Source organism: Drosophila willistoni (assembly GCF_018902025.1).
Source record: "Drosophila willistoni isolate 14030-0811.24 chromosome 2L unlocalized genomic scaffold, UCI_dwil_1.1 Seg168, whole genome shotgun sequence".
In the NCBI taxonomy this organism is placed as follows: Eukaryota; Metazoa; Arthropoda; class Insecta; order Diptera; family Drosophilidae; genus Drosophila; species Drosophila willistoni.
In genome coordinates this window covers 2,696,461-2,714,119 of record NW_025814047.1, presented here as the reverse complement: position 1 = coordinate 2,714,119, position 17,659 = coordinate 2,696,461, and the positions used below count along the sequence as shown (strand labels likewise).

The 17,659-nt window shown below is 36.4% G+C and overlaps 2 protein-coding genes across 4 annotated transcripts in view; both read left to right on the top strand.

Moving 5' to 3' along the window:
- Positions 1 to 12,707, top strand: part of LOC6643336 (rap guanine nucleotide exchange factor 4) — a 53,914-nt gene extending 41,207 nt beyond the window's left edge. For 2 of the 3 annotated variants that reach the window (XM_002066010.4, XM_047009745.1), the window contains exons 5-20: positions 28 to 174; positions 5,735 to 5,786; positions 5,856 to 5,959; positions 6,616 to 6,702; positions 6,771 to 6,912; positions 7,034 to 7,226; positions 7,551 to 7,696; positions 8,020 to 8,164; positions 8,922 to 9,098; positions 9,170 to 9,331; positions 10,800 to 11,161; positions 11,241 to 11,494; positions 11,549 to 11,719; positions 11,807 to 11,940; positions 11,998 to 12,347; positions 12,410 to 12,707. In XM_002066010.4, coding sequence (XP_002066046.3) covers positions 28 to 174; positions 5,735 to 5,786; positions 5,856 to 5,959; positions 6,616 to 6,702; positions 6,771 to 6,912; positions 7,034 to 7,226; positions 7,551 to 7,696; positions 8,020 to 8,164; positions 8,922 to 9,098; positions 9,170 to 9,331; positions 10,800 to 11,161; positions 11,241 to 11,494; positions 11,549 to 11,719; positions 11,807 to 11,940; positions 11,998 to 12,347; positions 12,410 to 12,537 — 2,754 coding nt within the window. In that variant the 3' untranslated portion in view covers positions 12,538 to 12,707. Of the gene's footprint in view, positions 1 to 27; positions 175 to 5,219; positions 5,618 to 5,734; positions 5,787 to 5,855; positions 5,960 to 6,615; positions 6,703 to 6,770; positions 6,913 to 7,033; positions 7,227 to 7,550; positions 7,697 to 8,019; positions 8,165 to 8,921; positions 9,099 to 9,169; positions 9,332 to 10,799; positions 11,162 to 11,240; positions 11,495 to 11,548; positions 11,720 to 11,806; positions 11,941 to 11,997; positions 12,348 to 12,409 lie in introns of those variants that run through there. The other variant, XM_023176252.2, reaches the window with a different exon arrangement.
- Positions 12,708 to 15,917: 3,210 nt separating this feature from the next.
- Positions 15,918 to 17,053, top strand: LOC6643337 (aldo-keto reductase family 1 member B1). Its single transcript, XM_002066011.3, has one exon. The coding sequence runs from the start codon at positions 16,056 to 16,058 to the stop codon at positions 16,989 to 16,991; it is 936 nt and encodes a 311-aa protein (XP_002066047.1). The 5' UTR covers positions 15,918 to 16,055; the 3' UTR covers positions 16,992 to 17,053.
- The last annotated feature ends 606 nt before the right edge of the window (positions 17,054 to 17,659 follow it).

Below are 17,659 nucleotides of genomic sequence, written 5' to 3'. Positions count from 1 at the left end.
TTTTATCTGTCGTCTTTTTTCTTGCAGAGTGCCGTTACTTTGTGTAATCTTGGCGTGGGTGCCACATTTGGCGAATCAATTTTACACGACCTGCCACGCGATAGCACTGTGGTGACGAAAACAACATGCGAACTGCTTAGAGTCGAACAGCAGGATTTTCGACTCATTTGGGAGGTAAGTTAAGAGCGCAAAATTTTCACCTGAATTCGACACATCGACATTTCGAATACCCTCAAAAGAAGATTGAGTAATACAAGGCAAACAGTATTCCAAATACGTATTCCATTCAGAAAAGATGTTAACTTGGACCAACCCTAAGAATACCTAAGCCAAAGTTATTAGCAACTCGTAGAGAGCTTATTTTAATGGACTTTATTCATATATGGTTAAATTTGGGCTTAAAAACTTTTAACTCTGTTAAGAAGGGTATTGTTCTATATAGACTTAAGGACATAATCACTAACTTTAACTAGTGTAGATACTTCATCTATGAAAAGTCGATTAGCTTTCACAAATATGCATGTAAAACAGTGCGCTACACTTAAATAGAACAAAGTGTTATTAAAAACTCTAATATTCTTTAAATAATGTTTAGTTTATGGTAGTGTTAAAATATTCTTGTTAAACGTTCTAAGCTTTTACAAATTTATAATGGCCTAATTCAAAAATAGCCATTATAAAATAACACAATCACTTTAAAAGTTCTCGCTTTTACGATAAATCTAATATTAATACATATAGGCCCAATATGGCAACATTTTTTCAAATTTCCATTATTATATTGAAAGTTACACCAGAAAATGATTTAAAGTAGTCTATGATAACAAAACCTTTAAAAAATTTCAATATTTAGTTTTTGGAGTTTACTAGGAATACATTTTTTCAAAACTCGTAATGCTTATTCATACACAATCTTAAAAAATGTTTAATTAACAATATTTGTCTTGACTCCAGAGTTTTTCATTACACTGCCATACAAAATATTTACATATAAAATGTCTTTAAAACAACAGTTTTTTGTAATTTAAATATTAAATTTTTGGGCCTAAACCACTAATTCAAGGTGGTCTTTCTAGAAAACAAAAATCATTTAAAAATACAATATCTAACTAATTTTTAAATATATATTTAGGTAGGTATTATTAAATTTTCTTCGATAATAAAGTCGTTTTAAAATTTCAAGGTTCGTTTAGTTACAACAACGTTTCATCCAAAATTTCAAACGTTTACGTTTTCATTAATTATTTTCAATTTTATGTCAAACAACAATTTTCTAGTCGATTGAATTTCAAATAAGTCCTTGGGAACCTCCGAATCTCCTGTTCGTCAGCCATTAAATACCCTTGGCAATTTTCGCCGTCATTGTCTTGGTGTGGCTTGAGAAAATCGACAAATCCTAACTATTTGCGGTATTTGCGTCATTGTCAAAATATTTAATTAAAATTTCAATTAACATTTAATGATGTCTCCGGTGCCTGAGCTCTTCGGCTCAGTTGGTATCCTAGCTAACAGCTTTTAGTCCTAATGAACTTCTTGGCCAAGTGGCGCTTCCGAACATGTGCTAATCGTTTTGAGCCTACAAAATGGCTAAAAGACTAAATTAAGTATAAGTTGCCATTACGGCTGTTGGCGCTTTTGTTGTTGCTCAAGAGAGTTAACTACATAGTTTTGGCGATACGTTAACTGAAATGGAATTAAATTGTAATGACAGGGCTTATCGAAATGCATCGCTTATTGTGGCATGTTTGGCAGACATAAAGAAGCATTCGGCCAGAAAGGAGAATGAAAGGAATGGCCAAGTGAAAAGTATTAATTAATTAGAGCCAAATATATGGATCATATTGAATAGATAGATGGATTATTATTGTGCAAGCATTTCAATTTCAAGCAACCCAAAACAAATCATACTTAATCAGTATCCATTATATTTGCATTAGATCGGCTTTCAAGCCAAATGAAATGGTAAGCCACAAAGTTTTGTGAACTTGTGGGTGGTGAAAGCAAAGTTTTTGGCCATCATACGAAACATGGCTTATGTATATGGCAAACACCAAATGTTTGACAAACTTTGAGGGCAAAAATACACACACAGCATGCTGCACAACAGAATGGAAAATTCGGAGAAATTCCAAATACACATATATGAAAGGAAGATATTCGTGGTTTTCCAATTTCCCCCAGTGCCTTTCAAATGCAAAACTCAATGGGAAAGAATTTCAAAAAAAACGAAAACTTTCTCCCTCCTCAATTTTCTTCTTGTCTGACACGCACAAAAGGTATAAACCATGCACACACACACATACGCACTGATACATTGAAAGAGGAATGTATATTTACCTTTTCTGTTACACAAAAAGGTTACCTCAAATTGGGGCATATACTTACTTACAATTTTGCAACATTATGGCAACATTGGCTAACCCAAAAGGCAACACACAACCTCTTCGAGCGACCGGAGGGGAAAGCCATACATGGGCAAGGGTTCTGGGCTTTAAAGGATGGAGGCGGGGTGTTTGGGGGTCTCTACATATAACAAAGTAGCTACCGCACGGAGGAGTCATCGTTGTCGTCGTTGTTGGTGCCCATATATCACGTATACGCAATGTGCAACAATGAAGTGAAATTGAATGTGGAAGTGGAAGTTCTCGCAAGCTAAGAAGCTGGCAAACTGCAAGCAATACCATAAAAATGTCAACTTGAGGGAATATTTTCAACCCTAGTTGCTGTTGCTGTTGCGTAAATGCGATAAAATCAGTTTAGTAAAAAGGATGACTACTGAGATTCCCCCACCTAAGACTGAAAATTGAAAAAAATACATAATACTACGTACTGATACATAATATCATCAGACATCAGATAGATTTGAGAATTGCCTGTAAGGGATAATTGTTTGTTAGATAAAATGTCAGTTAATTAACAGGAAAATTCTATAGCTCGCATTGCCCAATTATACCCGGACAATCAAACATTTTTCGACATTTCAATTACCACATTTTCAGGATGCTTTTGGCGGAAATTAAGCTCCAACGATAAAGCGCTCCGCCCGCTCCAATTCTCTCTGTGGCAACACAAAATGTGGCAATACTTGTAATTCAATTGCATCGAATGTTGTTGCTCTTAGTTAGTGTTCAATACGAATTACTATTTGCTGGTAGATTTGGCAATCTGAATTCGGTTTCGATTTCAATGCCATTTGATTACAAAATGTTTGCATTTAATTCAGTTTTCGGGGCGTTTTTGTGAAATACAATCATAATAATAGGAGTCGGCAACCATGTGGTATACATAATATGCAGGCCATAAATAATAGAATTCAAATTGAGGATTTGCCCGAAGTCGGCGGGGACAGGTGTGTGGCAGGGTGGCAAGGTGGCAAGGCAATTGCCCAGTGGCATGCACAGTTGCGTGTCCATGGCCGTGCGGTTATTTATTTAAGCACGAAATGCAAGATGCAGATGTGAAACCATTGAACAACAATAACCATAGCAACACAAACACAATATTCCCAAGTGAAATGAGCTGATTTTGCATCTGGGGAGGGTCATAGAGAACTTTAAATTTGAGTGCGCAACCAACTAGAGAGGAAACATTAAGGTGCACAACTTCACGTCGATGCAATCAATAACAATTTGGTATTAACATTTACATACGTATGTATAGCCAAACATGAATTTAATAATTTAATTTTCAGTTCAATGTTTGTTCAAGTATTACGTATACGTTACGTTGGCATTTTTTAATTTAAATGCAGTAGTAGACAATCAAAACTAAATAGAAATCAGTTTTCCCTGTATTGCTTTTATTGGGCAAAGTTCTTAGTCCAATTGTTGGGAAACAATTTAGTAAAATTTAAACTAAACAAGAATTTTAACCAAGTGTAATAGATATGCAATCCAATTAAATTAAGAGATTTAAGTTAAGAAACAACATTTAACTACCATAAAAAGATATTCAGATGCAGCAGATGTTGCAATCTATTGGGTTACCCATTAAAACGACTCTTATTTCATTTGTTATACAAAGAATTTGATATGTGTATATAAATAAAAATAATTAAATCGAAATTCCTCATGTAAACTATGCAGAGAAACGATCTCCTATGCAATTATTGGTTCTAATTATTTCTATATTAATTATTTAAAGATTTCGTTGTGATTGGGCAAAGTTAATACATTGATTTATTTAAATGTTCCCCTAAAGCCTAATTTCCATTTTAATGAAAACTAAACTAAATTAAACAAATATTAGCTTTGCTACAATATTTTCTTTCTTTTGTCTTAGATTCCTTTCTTTGTATCAATATGACAAATTGAATCGAAATATTTGAATCTTAACAAAAGCAACAATAACAAAGACAATTTCATTCCATTAGTTATATTATCATAACAAAATACCAAGGCCCACCCTCCATACAAACAAATGTATGTACACTCCAATCATTCAGTCACTCACTCATTCTCCGAACGAAATGGCTAATTGGCCCTCTCAGTTTCGGCCTGCTGTGAGTTTGATAAAACTAAAGTGAGTTTAATTAGTCTTATCATAACGGTGGGAGAACGAGTGAGACTAAAGAGAGAACCAAGGCTGTGAGAAAAAGTTTTGTACATTTATTCAAAATACTGACTAAGAACTACCCTGGCATTCCTTTTCAGCATGGTTCTGTGGGTATACTAAGAAAGCTATAGACCAAGGGATATCAAATAGTCACCACGTAATATATGTAGATGAAATGCGTTCCAATGAACTGTGCTAAATTTATTCAAACGAAAATTTATGTTATTTTCCAAAGTTATGACAGTTTACCTCTCCTTAATTGAAGAAGCTATCTTTTTCTAGGGGCCTTACAATTACGCTTTCTTCTTTATGCAGTGGTCATTATAATGACACTGATATGCCCTTACTATACCAAAGGGTATGCAAGGCTGGGGAGAACTTCAAGTGTTGTCACGCTAACAAAAAGTTTGAATTGTATGTTGTTTCTTTTTGTATATTTATACAAATATAATTAAATACTCATAAAATATTCTAAGCGTTGACTACCCTATACATTGTTGTGCTTATTTTTTGTTTTCATTTATTTTTTTGCGATAAGAAAACGCAAAAAGAGAAAAAGTCAAAGCTCGAAGGGGACTGAGGGTCTAAGGGTCTTATCAGTATGTCGAGCAACGTTTGACTGAGCTTACCTACCTTCGTTTTGCTGGCAGTGAAAGTTTTACAAGTGCCCTAAAAGTGTCTTTAGCAATTAGTACACCGTTTCGGCCACATGGCAGCTAATGCCAACAGCCAGCATCAAAATGTTTGTCGCCGGCAGCAGAAGGAGCCGAAGCAGCAGCCAACTAGGCAGGAGCGCCAACGTCAGCGTTGGTCTGCCCAGGTTGTGGCCAGCGATGAGGCGACCTTGTGTGTGCTGCTGGGTTATCGAAGCCATAACCATGACGGGCAGGAACAGCGACAGCTGTTGGCAGCTCCCCCAGCACCAGTTCTGCTTCCAGCTGCTGCTGCTGCTGATGTTGTTACTGCTGGCTGTGGCGCCACTTCCGCTGTCGTCAAGCGGCAGCGTCGGTTAGAACGTGGGCGACCCTTACGCCCACACTCGACCGCATTCGAAATGAGCAATGTAATTGCAATTTCTAATCAAAATTGAATTTATAAATATACCACACACATTCCCAACATTCAACACATTCACTGACTACAAATGTTTGCATTATTTTTCGCATTTCCTATTTTCCAGAAAAACAAAGAGTTGATGAATGATATTTTCACCAATTGCAAATTGAAGAATGGTAAGTCTGGAACAAAAAAAACTTACATGAAGTAATTAAATCAATTTCCGTATGTTTTTTTCGATAAAGGTTTTGGTCCTGGCGTACAATCAGCCGCCGCTGCAGCAGCCACATCACCAACAAAACGCCCACTCAGTCCCGATCATCCCAATCCAGCCACACCTATCACTGAGGTAAGTGGGCAAAAAAAGTATTTAATGTTGACTTACCCGTCAATAAATTGATATCCGTTGACTGTGTGGAAAATTAATAAGAATTTTATCAAGCGATTGCAAATTTTGAAGCATAGTGTAATAGTAATCAACATCAGCCTTTTAAAAACTGTATGGGTTAATATCTTAACAGTTTGCAGTTTCTTAGCATACTTTTAGGAACAAATCTAACCTACTCATGGTTGAAAGCAATAGATCCATCTTAAGCCTATTCCGCATAACATTTCTACATTAAAAAAACATTATTAATACCTAAATTGTTTTACTTAATGCACTGACTTAAAGAGTTTTTGTAGTTCCTAAAAGTAGACTACATATTGAACGATTTTTCAAATCTGTGTGAATATAATATACCCCTCGATTCAGTGTGTATAATGGGTATAGGAGAAGAAACATAAATCACATAAATTAAATAGGTTACCTGACATTGACGACGACAAATGAGTTAATTTGCTGCTTCAAGAACTGTCAAGGGACCTTACATAATACGCATTTATGAGATATTTATGAGACAGTCAATGAATGGCAGATTTCAGCTCATTATAAAATCAACGCAAAAGAAGGCGTCATGAATAATATTTATTTGGTTTTGTATTCTTTTTTTGGTCTTTTTTTAGACGCCGAGTCCTGCTATGAGCCGCATGGGATGGGCTCTACGTACATTATTGGTAGCCGATAACTCAAGTTGTCTTAAGGATCGTAAGGTAACTAGAGGGCAACTAAGCGAAAAGGAAATTCCAACTAATACAATTTTCCCGCCCTTCCTCTTAAGGTATCTGGTAAATTGATACGCAAGTGTGCTCCAGGTACCGAGCTTGTCGATTGGCTGGTAAATCTATCGCCTATTGTCCATACACGTGCCCAGGCGGCTGGCATGTGGCAGGCCCTACTCGAAGAAGGCGTTCTCTCACATGGTAAGAAGACAAAAAAAAATAGACAGAGAGGGGGAGAGAGGGGAAGATGCAATAATGCCATAATTATGCACTTATGAACGATTTTCACTCAATGATTAAAATTTTCATCGCTCTCACCCAGTCAACAAGGAGCAACCGTTCAAGGATAAATGTTTTCTGTATCGATTTCGTTTGGATGAGGAGGGCGGAGCAGCTGCAGTCGGTATACCACAGGCAGAGGATCTCAGTGCGGCTAATGAGCACATACGTGAGGGATTGAGTGCACTTTTTCAACGTGGCCCAGATGCCACATTGCGTATGATATTGCGCAAACCGTAAGTAGAATGAACTCAACCCCAAGCCCTGACCCCCAAACTAAACTAATGAAAATATAAAAACAATTGGTGAAACCAATTCAAGTGAAATTTATCCAACCACATTTATGTAGATTCTCTTTTTGGTATTCTCAAACTGCATACATATGTAAAGACAATTTGTTGACCACAAATTGTGCCAGTCTATGCAAATATCTTGAGTCTGCCTTTGTGCCTCAAATCCTTTGGTCATTCGCAATTAGCATATCTGTCCATTTGTCTTGCCCTGAAACAATCCATTCTCTACATCTCTGTTTCTCTCTTTCTCTATTTACATCTACACAGTTCGCATGAGCGCACATCCGAGGAATTGGAATTGGTATTTGAGGAACTTGTCCACATAGCTGCACTCTCCCATCTATCGACCAGCATCAAGCGAGAGCTCTCATCGATAATCGTGTTCGAGGCTCATGCCCAGGCGGGTACAATATGTGAGTATACAAGAAATTTCTTAGTGTGGGTTGATGGCAAATTGGCAAATTTTAACCCACAATTTGGTCATCACTTTTGGCGTGTTTTGTGTGTTTTTTGCTCGGTTTAATGACAAAAGTTTTCTGAAAGAACTTTTTAATTAAGCTCTTACCCTTTTTTTTTTCTTTGGTTTGGAAATTTCTGCTAATTATGTCTCAATAAACGAAGAGAAAAATTTATAAAGACTTTTATCCTTGTTGATAAAACCCCATTATAAACCTTTCTAAATATACATACACTTACTTATAAACACAAAAATGTCATAAACATTCACATTTTACAGTATTCAATCAAGGAGACGAGGGCCGCTCTTGGTACATTCTACTCAAAGGCTCTGTGGATGTTGTGATACACGGCAAGGGAACAGTGGCCACCTTGAAGACTGGCGATGATTTTGGCAAATTAGCTTTGATTAATGATGCGCCCAGGTGAGTGGGGAGAGATAGGGAGTTTGCCTTTAAATGGAAACACTATTCCATGCTATGTATATATTAAATTTCCATTGTGTTTTGAGTATTTTTTATTTCTGTTTCTGTGGGTTTTGGCCTTGTCGTCTTGTATGACAATAGGTTGTAGAATATAATGTCTGCTCTGACAATGGGGCAACAAGTGCAGACTTTAGCCACTTTTCAACTGGACAAAGAGACAACAAGAATACAACAGCAGCAGCAGCAGCAACAATAACAACAACTGGCAAAGAAAGATAACAAACAAAGCCATTGTTCGGCATTTAGAGAATAACAAACAATTGAAAAATTGAAACAAAATATCAGTCATAGAATATAAATAGTTCAAAGGGGTTTGTTTTCCGGCTTTTGGGTGGAAAAGTGTCCTTCATTCCCTACTTTGCATGTTTCCATGAAGGTTAATTAAAAATTGTCACAGTAAAATTATGTATACAAGAAGCAAATATAATCGGTCATCCAATCAGCTCAGTTGGCAATCAGTTAAATAAATTTTATTTGCTTGTGCACACAGAAAAGTTGAGCGATTGAATTGGATTCGATTTGAGAAGCAATTTAAAGTAGTTTTCCTCACTCAAGCGGTGAAAATCACAAAATTTTCGCTCTCATTAAAAGTTCATTAAAAGTTTGCCTTATGCAGAAAATTTCAAACGATGTGCAAAATTCTCGAATAATTATTGATTGATTTTTTGTGTTTTTTCTTTCGTTTTTTTTTCTACAGAGCTGCTACCATAGTCTTAAAAGAGAACAATTGCCATTTATTGCGCGTGGATAAGGAGCATTTCAATCGCATTCTCCGTGATGTGGAGGCCAATACATTAAGATTGCAGGAGCATGGCAAAGATGTTTTAGTACTCGAACGTGTGGCCAAACAACGTGGGCAACATTCAGCATTCAAGTCAGTACAAGAAGCAAAAGTTAATTGAAATGTGAAAATTTAATTTGTGTTTTAATGACGCACATACATAGATATACTGTCATGTCGGGAACGCCGGCCAAAATGTTGGAACACTTACTCGAGACGCGTCTGGGACAGACGGTCAGCGGCATGGATCCATTTCTGGATGACTTTCTGCTCACGCATATTGTATTTATGCCAGTGGTGCAGTTAGTCGACGAATTGGCCAATTAATATCCTTTTCCAAAACAAAAACGATTACTGATTTCTGATTTTAATTGAATCCTTTTACGTGAAGGATTTAGCTATAGGTAGACAAAAACCATTTGTAATAGCATTCGCATTTTAACCACGTTTTAGAACTTGCCACTTGAAAGAAAGTTCCCTGCCACCTCTTCTGCAGGCACTTTAAAAATGCAAAGAAACACATTTAGGACTCACTCTTGGCCAAGAGTCACGTTTTCTCTGGGGGCGTCCTTTTTCTGTTTTTTTCCCTTTTTCTGTTTTTTTTTTTCTAGTCTGTTTTGGGTGGCGCTACGACAGTTTAAGTGTGGGCCCACACGCAAACCACACATGACCACGACTGTGACCACAACCACGCCCCCAGGCCCACCCACTCCTCACAGGACAGACACATACACGTGGGGCACCTTAAGCCTAGACTTAACTATGTCCTGAGTGTAAGGGCAGAAAATGCTAACAAGCAAACACTTCCGTTCACTTTTTGGTCGAAACGAGCAACCAACTGTTAAACTTCTAGTCGAAACAAAAGCCACATTTCCCAAAAAAGAAGTGTTACTCCAAATGATGATTGAAGTTTTTATACTCTATATGAAGTTTTTATCCAAAGTTGAGTTTGAATATCTCTAAAAAGAAAAGGGAAGAAAGAAAACACTAAATGAATTTTCAGTTTACTGAGCATTTTGGCAAAGAGCTATCTAGGTATCTAAAAAAGGAGTCAAATAGCCCCCTAAAGTATGCAATAGACTGCAAATTTAGAACTAAAATAAAAGAAATAGAACTTTATTTTTTTAACGAAGCATGTTTTATCCATGGGATATTCCAAAATCAATTCTGCAACTACTTATGGCTCTCTTTAAGGAGTAATTTCTGTTATACAGATAGATAGATTGTGCTTTGTTATATAGTGTCTATATCAAGTTTAAAATGAAATAATAAGTTCAAATAATAGAACTTGTTTTTTCATATTTCAACTCCCTTCGTTTAAGAAAAGTTTATTTATTTTAAGGGGAAGATTTCATTTCTATTTGAACAACTCTAAATCTCTTTCAATTTTTATTATCGGCTTTTGACCATTTTCAAAATGGATATTCTTGCTTCATATAAACTCTATTTAGGACCCAAATAGACGACAACCTTTTCACACCATTGGTTAGTGAATATTTGCTTTTCGTTAGAGGGTATTTATGGGCAGGGGTTAAAGCAAAAACAAAAGGGAAGTTCGTAATGCACTGGAAGCAAGTTGAACTTTAGTCCTGTGATAGGTGGTAGGTGAAATGATGGCCAAACGTCCGAAACTAATCTCACAATCTGCATTCGCATACGTGATGTGTTTTAATAACTAGGCTAAAACAGGCTGGTCATGGTCATGAGATGAGTTTGAAAATCCATTACAATTTCCCATTTTCATGGCCCGAAAAATGTAATAGCATTGGTTTCGCTCCTTAACCGACTGTGCACTTTCCATTGCGATGCCCATGATGAGGCCCAAATGCCCGAGGATCGTGAGTATATAATCAACTTTAAAAAGCGCGTCATACAGTTTATGCAAAAATGGGTTATGGCCGTGCGTCATGCGGCTTTCGAGGAGCCAAGTGTGTGCGATTTTATCGAGGACTTGGCCGCCGAGGTGGAGGCTGATGTGGATCTAAATGAGGAGACAAGCATTGTGCATAATGTGTTGACACAAATGGCACGCTATCAGGAGGATCGCAATCAGAATGCGGGGCAGAAGTGGAAGTTGCCGCCAAATGGACAACCGATTTGTTTGTTCAGTGGCAATGCCACACCCTCAAAGACAGTGATACGACCCGACGATGACAGTAAGTGCTCAATGGAAAAACGAAGAGAAAAAAGGAAAATGCAAATGATGGGCGTTTTTATTTTCCATTCATTTTCTAGTCATTTTCCGGGTCTATTGCGCCGACCATACCTACTGCACTCTACGCTTTCCCATGCATACAACGGCGGAGCTAATCAAAGCCTGTGCCGCCGACAAGTTGCAATTGAATCGTGGCCCAGAGGACTTGTGTCTGGTGGAAGTGAAATCGAATGGCGAACGTTCGGTGTTCAAGGATAATGATGTTAGCATACCCACAGGACTAACGCTCAATGGCCGGCTGTTTGTGTCCGTCAAGGATCATTTAGATGCTTTGGTAAGAGGGCCAGAGTTAGAGACATTTTGCTTTGACTAATTCCCTTTGATTTAGACGCCATTGCAAGAACAGGAATGCCCCACAGAGGGTGTGGACATTGACTTGGAAATATTGAGCACAAAAGAGTTGGCCTACCACATCACTTTATTTGAATGGGATTTATTTTGGGCTGTTCATGAATACGAGCTGCTCTACCACACTTTCGGTCGTCATCATTTTGGCAAGGTAAGAAATAGCTGACCATTTGTCAGCCATGCCCAAATTAAAATTGGGTTAGTTAGGAAGTTTAACCACATTCGACTCCTGTCACAGATAACAGCCAATTTGGATGTCTTCCTGCGTCGCTTTAATGAACTTCAATATTGGATAGTCACCGAAATGGTGTCCACTCCCAGTCTGAGCAAACGTGTGGGCCTCATCCGTAAATTCATTAAGCTGGCTGCCTAGTAAGTATAATCCCATCCATTAGCCCACTTGAACCTAATGCCCAATCTTCTCTTTAGTTGCAAAGAGTATCAAAATTTGAATGCCTTCTTTGCCATAGTGATGGGTCTCTCGAATATGGCAGTGTCACGTCTGCAGCAGACTTGGGAGAAGATACCCTCCAAATTTCGTAAAATCTTTCAGGAATTCGAAGCTCTCATCGATCCGAGTCGCAATCATCGCGCTTATCGGGTATTTGTGGGTAAATTACAACCTCCCTTGATCCCATTTATGCCGCTGCTCCTCAAGGACATGACGTTCGCTCATGAGGGGAATAAGACCAGTTTGGATGGCCTAGTGAATTTCGAGAAAATGCATATGATGGCCCAGACAATGCGTACCATACGATTCTGTCGATCCAGAAGTTTGGGTAAGTTGCAAAAATGCAATTAATTAAAATGAAAATTATTGTTCATTTTCCATTTTCAATAGGCCTGGAGCCACCTTCACCCAAAAGTGAGGGGGAAGTACGATCATATATTAGCAGTTTTCGTGTTATTGACAATCAACGCATTTTGACAGCAATGTCACAAAAGGTGGAGCCAACTAGGAAGCTCTAGACAATGGATTAAAAGCGATTTAATTTAAATATTTACATAAGTATCTAGTATATTTATCTGTGTCTACCAAAACTGACAAAAACAAACACATGTCTAATCAAAGTCAAATCTGTATAGTAATTAGCAAATGCACAGAGTTATTTACGTATATGTATGTATAAATCATACATATACATATGTGTGTATGTATGTATATATGTGCATAAAATAATTGCATATTTATCTATGCATATGTATATGCAAGTATGATGAGCTTACAAAAGTTATAAACAACTGAGTAATATTTCAACAAAAACAACTATCTCAAGCAACTCTATCCAACTGAACTGAAAACAAAATAGTAAACAGCAACAAAAACAAAAACAAATATTTTTGCTTTAGTACAAAACAAATGAAACATCTACAAAAGAAACAACAACAAATAATTGGTATTTTAAGGAGGAGGAATTCCCCCTAGTGAGGAAACGAAAATGGATAAATGTGTGTATGTGATACTAAATATTTACATATATATATATATAGAGAAACGAGAAGGCAACATTTAAAATAAAACAAAAACAAAACAGTCCCCAAATCCTTTTTACCTGATGGAAAATGCATATCGAAATGTAAATTATTTCGTGCTGTTTTTCCGTCATTCTCTATGCCTATGACAACTCTATCTACACTCTGAATACCTACTAAAACGTTTAGTACAATATATCTGTAAAATATGGAATCTATTTTTTTAATAACAAAGCAAAGCAAAAACTATCAGAAAACCAAGTCTAGTTAAAACTAGTTAATTAACACTTAAGCTATATATTGTAGATTGATAAGTTTCAAGAATTTCGAGATACGTTTTTTCTTAAGATTTTTGTTTTAGTTTTCTAAGTTGAATCTTTTAATATTTAATCCAAAATATATTATATATAATAGCATACATATATTTATTTGTACATTTTATGTTTCCTTTTTCTCTTACTTTTTGAATTGAATTTGTAATTGTAATTAATATGAAAATATATACATAAATACACTGGAGAGGGACCTTATTAGTTGTAGATTGTAGTACGATTCTATATATTATATAAATATAGATATATGTGGAAAATGAATTACTTTACCTTAGAGATGTCAGTTAGTTGGAAAGTACATAAATGGTTTATGGGATATTAATTAGTAAGCAAATCCTCTCTAAGCCCAACAAACCCAAGCCCACCCATAACCACCCCCCCAAGAAAAGGTCTCTCAAACAACGATATAACACTTAAAAAAGAAGAATTAACCAAACTCTTAGAATGTAACCACTTTCGACCACATACACGTAGGATATATGTATATATACGATATGTAACTACAATATATATATAGATATATGTATATTATATATTGGTTCCTTTCATATAAAAACGAAAGAAAACTATATACCAAGATCGACCTTTTAGCATATTCAGTGGTTTCCTAAGCCCCCGAAAATAATAGAAACGAATTTTTGAATATATGTATATTAAACCAATTACATAAAATTGGTTTTAATTAATCAATTTCAATCAACAAACACCAAGTTTTTTATTTAAAGTAACAGAGAAAGCCTTTTGATTACTTTATCTACACAAAATACCAAAATGCAGATTGAATGAAAACTTGGTATTAACCAGCCCGATAGATAATGAGTATTGTCCATTTATGAGTGTGTAGTACGACCCCAAAAAACAATGAAAATAGAAAGTAACAATCTTGTAGCATTCATAATAATGTAAGTCTTAGAAATTGTGAGCTATAAATAATTACATACTAATACTTTCAACAAAAATTGCCATTGCCAGTACATGGAATTGAAAATCAATTGGTAATTCAAATGCCAATTCCACTGCAATTACTTACGTGAAGTAAATGTAATTACTTCAGTAATTAGTTAAAGGCTTGCATGTTGGTATTTGGATATTGATTTTGTTTGACAAGTATTCGCAATGGTAATTGACAAAAGTTATGCTAAAAAACCAAAACTTTATGTGTCAAACATATAAATAATATACACACATATTATATATACATATATATATATTTATATATTTTTGAACAAAGTCCTATTGTTATTATTGTTGTGCACTTTCAATAATAATCGGAGAGACAAATAGAGAAAATTTCAAATTTTTACTTGTGATTCGATTTGACAATCCTAACGAAAACCAAAACCAACTCTATAGTGTTTCTGACTCTACCAATTGCTTTTAATAGAACTTTGCATAAATTTGGCTAATAGGATATACAGATAATATACATACAACCTACATACATACATAATGGCTAATATCGTCTATCTCTTTCTCAAACAGTAAACAAGAATACAAGATACGCAAGAAAATTAACAATCTTAAAAAATATTAAATCTAAAATAGACTAGTTTACTATACATATATGTATATGAGTAAGTGCCCCCCAATGCTGTGGGGGCTCACAAGTAAGAAATACAACACCAAATAAAATAAAATTACAATATAAAATCTACAATTAGCAGCCGACAAGCAACAAATATATGTATATCTATATAGACGTATTATATGTAAACCACAATATAAATGGATAGTAATGGATAGGAATTCATACTTACATATATTGCTTATTAACAGTCATAACTTTTAAACCAATATTTATGCAAAGACCTAAAAACATGTTAACGCAACAACAAAATGCAACAAAAAACAAAAACAAAAAAAAGGAAACAACTAATCCCTACAAATTGTATCCTTTTTTTGAATGTCGAACATTTTGAACTTTAACTAGAAACCATGATATATTCAAATAAATAACAATTTACGTGTTTAGCCAGAATTGTTGTTCATTTTTCAAATTTGGATTTCGGTTGGTTTTCTCTCGAGCTTTTGACGAGCTTTTCAAACAGGTAAGTTTAATAAAAAGAGGGAATTACCATGACGTGGCATTTATGACGTCATCGCATGACGCAGCAGCAGCAAACTGTTAGTTAACAGACAATTTGATTATGTTAACCTAATACTAATACTCTAACAAAAAGCGTGCCTCACTTTTGATTTAGATTCACTTAGAAGAAAACATATATGTACATACATATGTACATATACAAAGCTGGGGTTTGAACTGAACTCGAAAACTATCTGAAATATGCAAGACTTTAGTATAAAATTTCCTCGCCTGGGGCTTTCTATTGTGGAAGCTATTTCTCTCCTTTAATTACGGCAAATACAGTCAAAGCTCCCGTATTATGTATAAGTATTCATTCACTCATTCACCTCATTTTAACCGATCGTAAGCAATTCATTTTTGCTTAGAGTATACAATATTCGATACTTGCAAGCTTTGCCTGACCCTCAGGCTTTTTGTGATTAAGCTTATTTCGGGGAGAGAGCAACACGCTCAGTTGCTCGCCACTCTTTCAACCTACTGGAACAGATTGCTCCGACAATCTGTGTAAAAAAGACGCATTATAAAAAGATAGAAAAAACTAGAAACCTCGTTTAATTTCATTGCTAATTATAATCATTAACAAAAAAAAAACAATGTCAAATCTCGCGCCCAAAATTAAACTAAATAATGGCCAGGAAATGCCAGTTTTCGGCCTGGGCACTTGGAAATCATTCGAATCGGAGGCTTACCAGGCAACCAAAAATGCTATTGACATAGGGTATCGTCACTTTGACACCGCTTTTGTCTACGAAAACGAACAGGAGGTGGGCCAGGCTATACGGGAGAAGATCGCCGAAGGTGTAATTAAACGCGAAGACATATTCATAACCACCAAATTGGGTGGCATTCATCACGATCCTGAACTAGTGGAACGCGCCTTTCGATTGAGTTTAAGCAACTTGGGACTGGAGTACATTGATTTATACTTAATGCATTTGCCGATTGGTCAGAAATTTCACAATGATTCGAATGTGCATGGCACTTTAGAACTCACGGATGTGGATTATCTGGACACATGGAAGGAAATGGAGAAACTGGTGGATTTGGGTTTGACACGCAGCATCGGTTTGTCCAATTTCAATGCCGCTCAAACGGAACGCGTCTTGGCGAATTGCCGCATTAAGCCGGTGGTCAATCAAGTTGAATGCCATCCGGGATTCCAGCAGGAGAAACTTAGGGAGCATGCGAAAAGGCATAATCTAGTGATTTGTGCCTATTGCCCGCTGGCTAGACCGCAACCCGCACGCCAATGGCCACCATTCCTATACGATGAGCAGGCTCAGCAACTGGCCAAGAAATACAATCGCACTCCCGCCCAGATCTGTTTGCGTTTCCTGGTGCAAATCGGTGTAGTTCCCCTTCCCAAGTCATCAAATAAGTCACGTATCGCCGAGAACTTTCAGATATTCGATTTCGAGCTCAGTCCTGAGGATGTGTCATCAATGAAACACTATCACACAGGTCAGCGGACTGTGCCGTTCTCAGGAATGTCGGGACACAAGTTTTATCCATTCCATGACGAGTTCTAAGCGCAGTATTGTTAATTAAAATAAAGAATTAAAGAGTGCATGGGGCAAATGTTTTGTATTAACTTAAAGTTTTTTTTTTTTGGTTGGAATACATTTGTAGAAGGTGGAAGGTGGGAGTCGGAATTCAAAGCTAATCAGCTTGTTCAAACGGGGTCGGCCTGATAAACACAGCGTCGACGCATCTTATCTAGAGCTGGAGTATCTTACGTTGGCAAAACTAACCAACTGCGTCTAAATTTCTGCCTTTTCATTTTATAATGAAAGTGATTTGTCCCGGTGATAAAGTCTAGCCACAGTGAAGCCAATGGAATGCACAAGCCTCACAAAAGGCTCTCTCACGTTGTAGCATCCGATCACTAAAATTAAAATTCATGTATTCATTCATATCGTCTCAAGTGTTGAGATTGACACTAGACCTGGTCCCGTTCCTGTCCCCGTGCTACTCTTATCACTTAAGTTGACCTTGACTAGATCTTTTCCACCCCATTCGATAGGAAAACGCATTCTAATACAATCGGAGCTGAACTTGGAATTAGAATTCACTTCTTTAAATGGTTTTACCAAAGAAAAACTATACCCAACAAAAGTTTATATACATATGAAACTATATACATTCACTGTTCCTATGAGGTCTTTTAAATTTTCCCAGTGAGCTTTTTTGTTTAGAT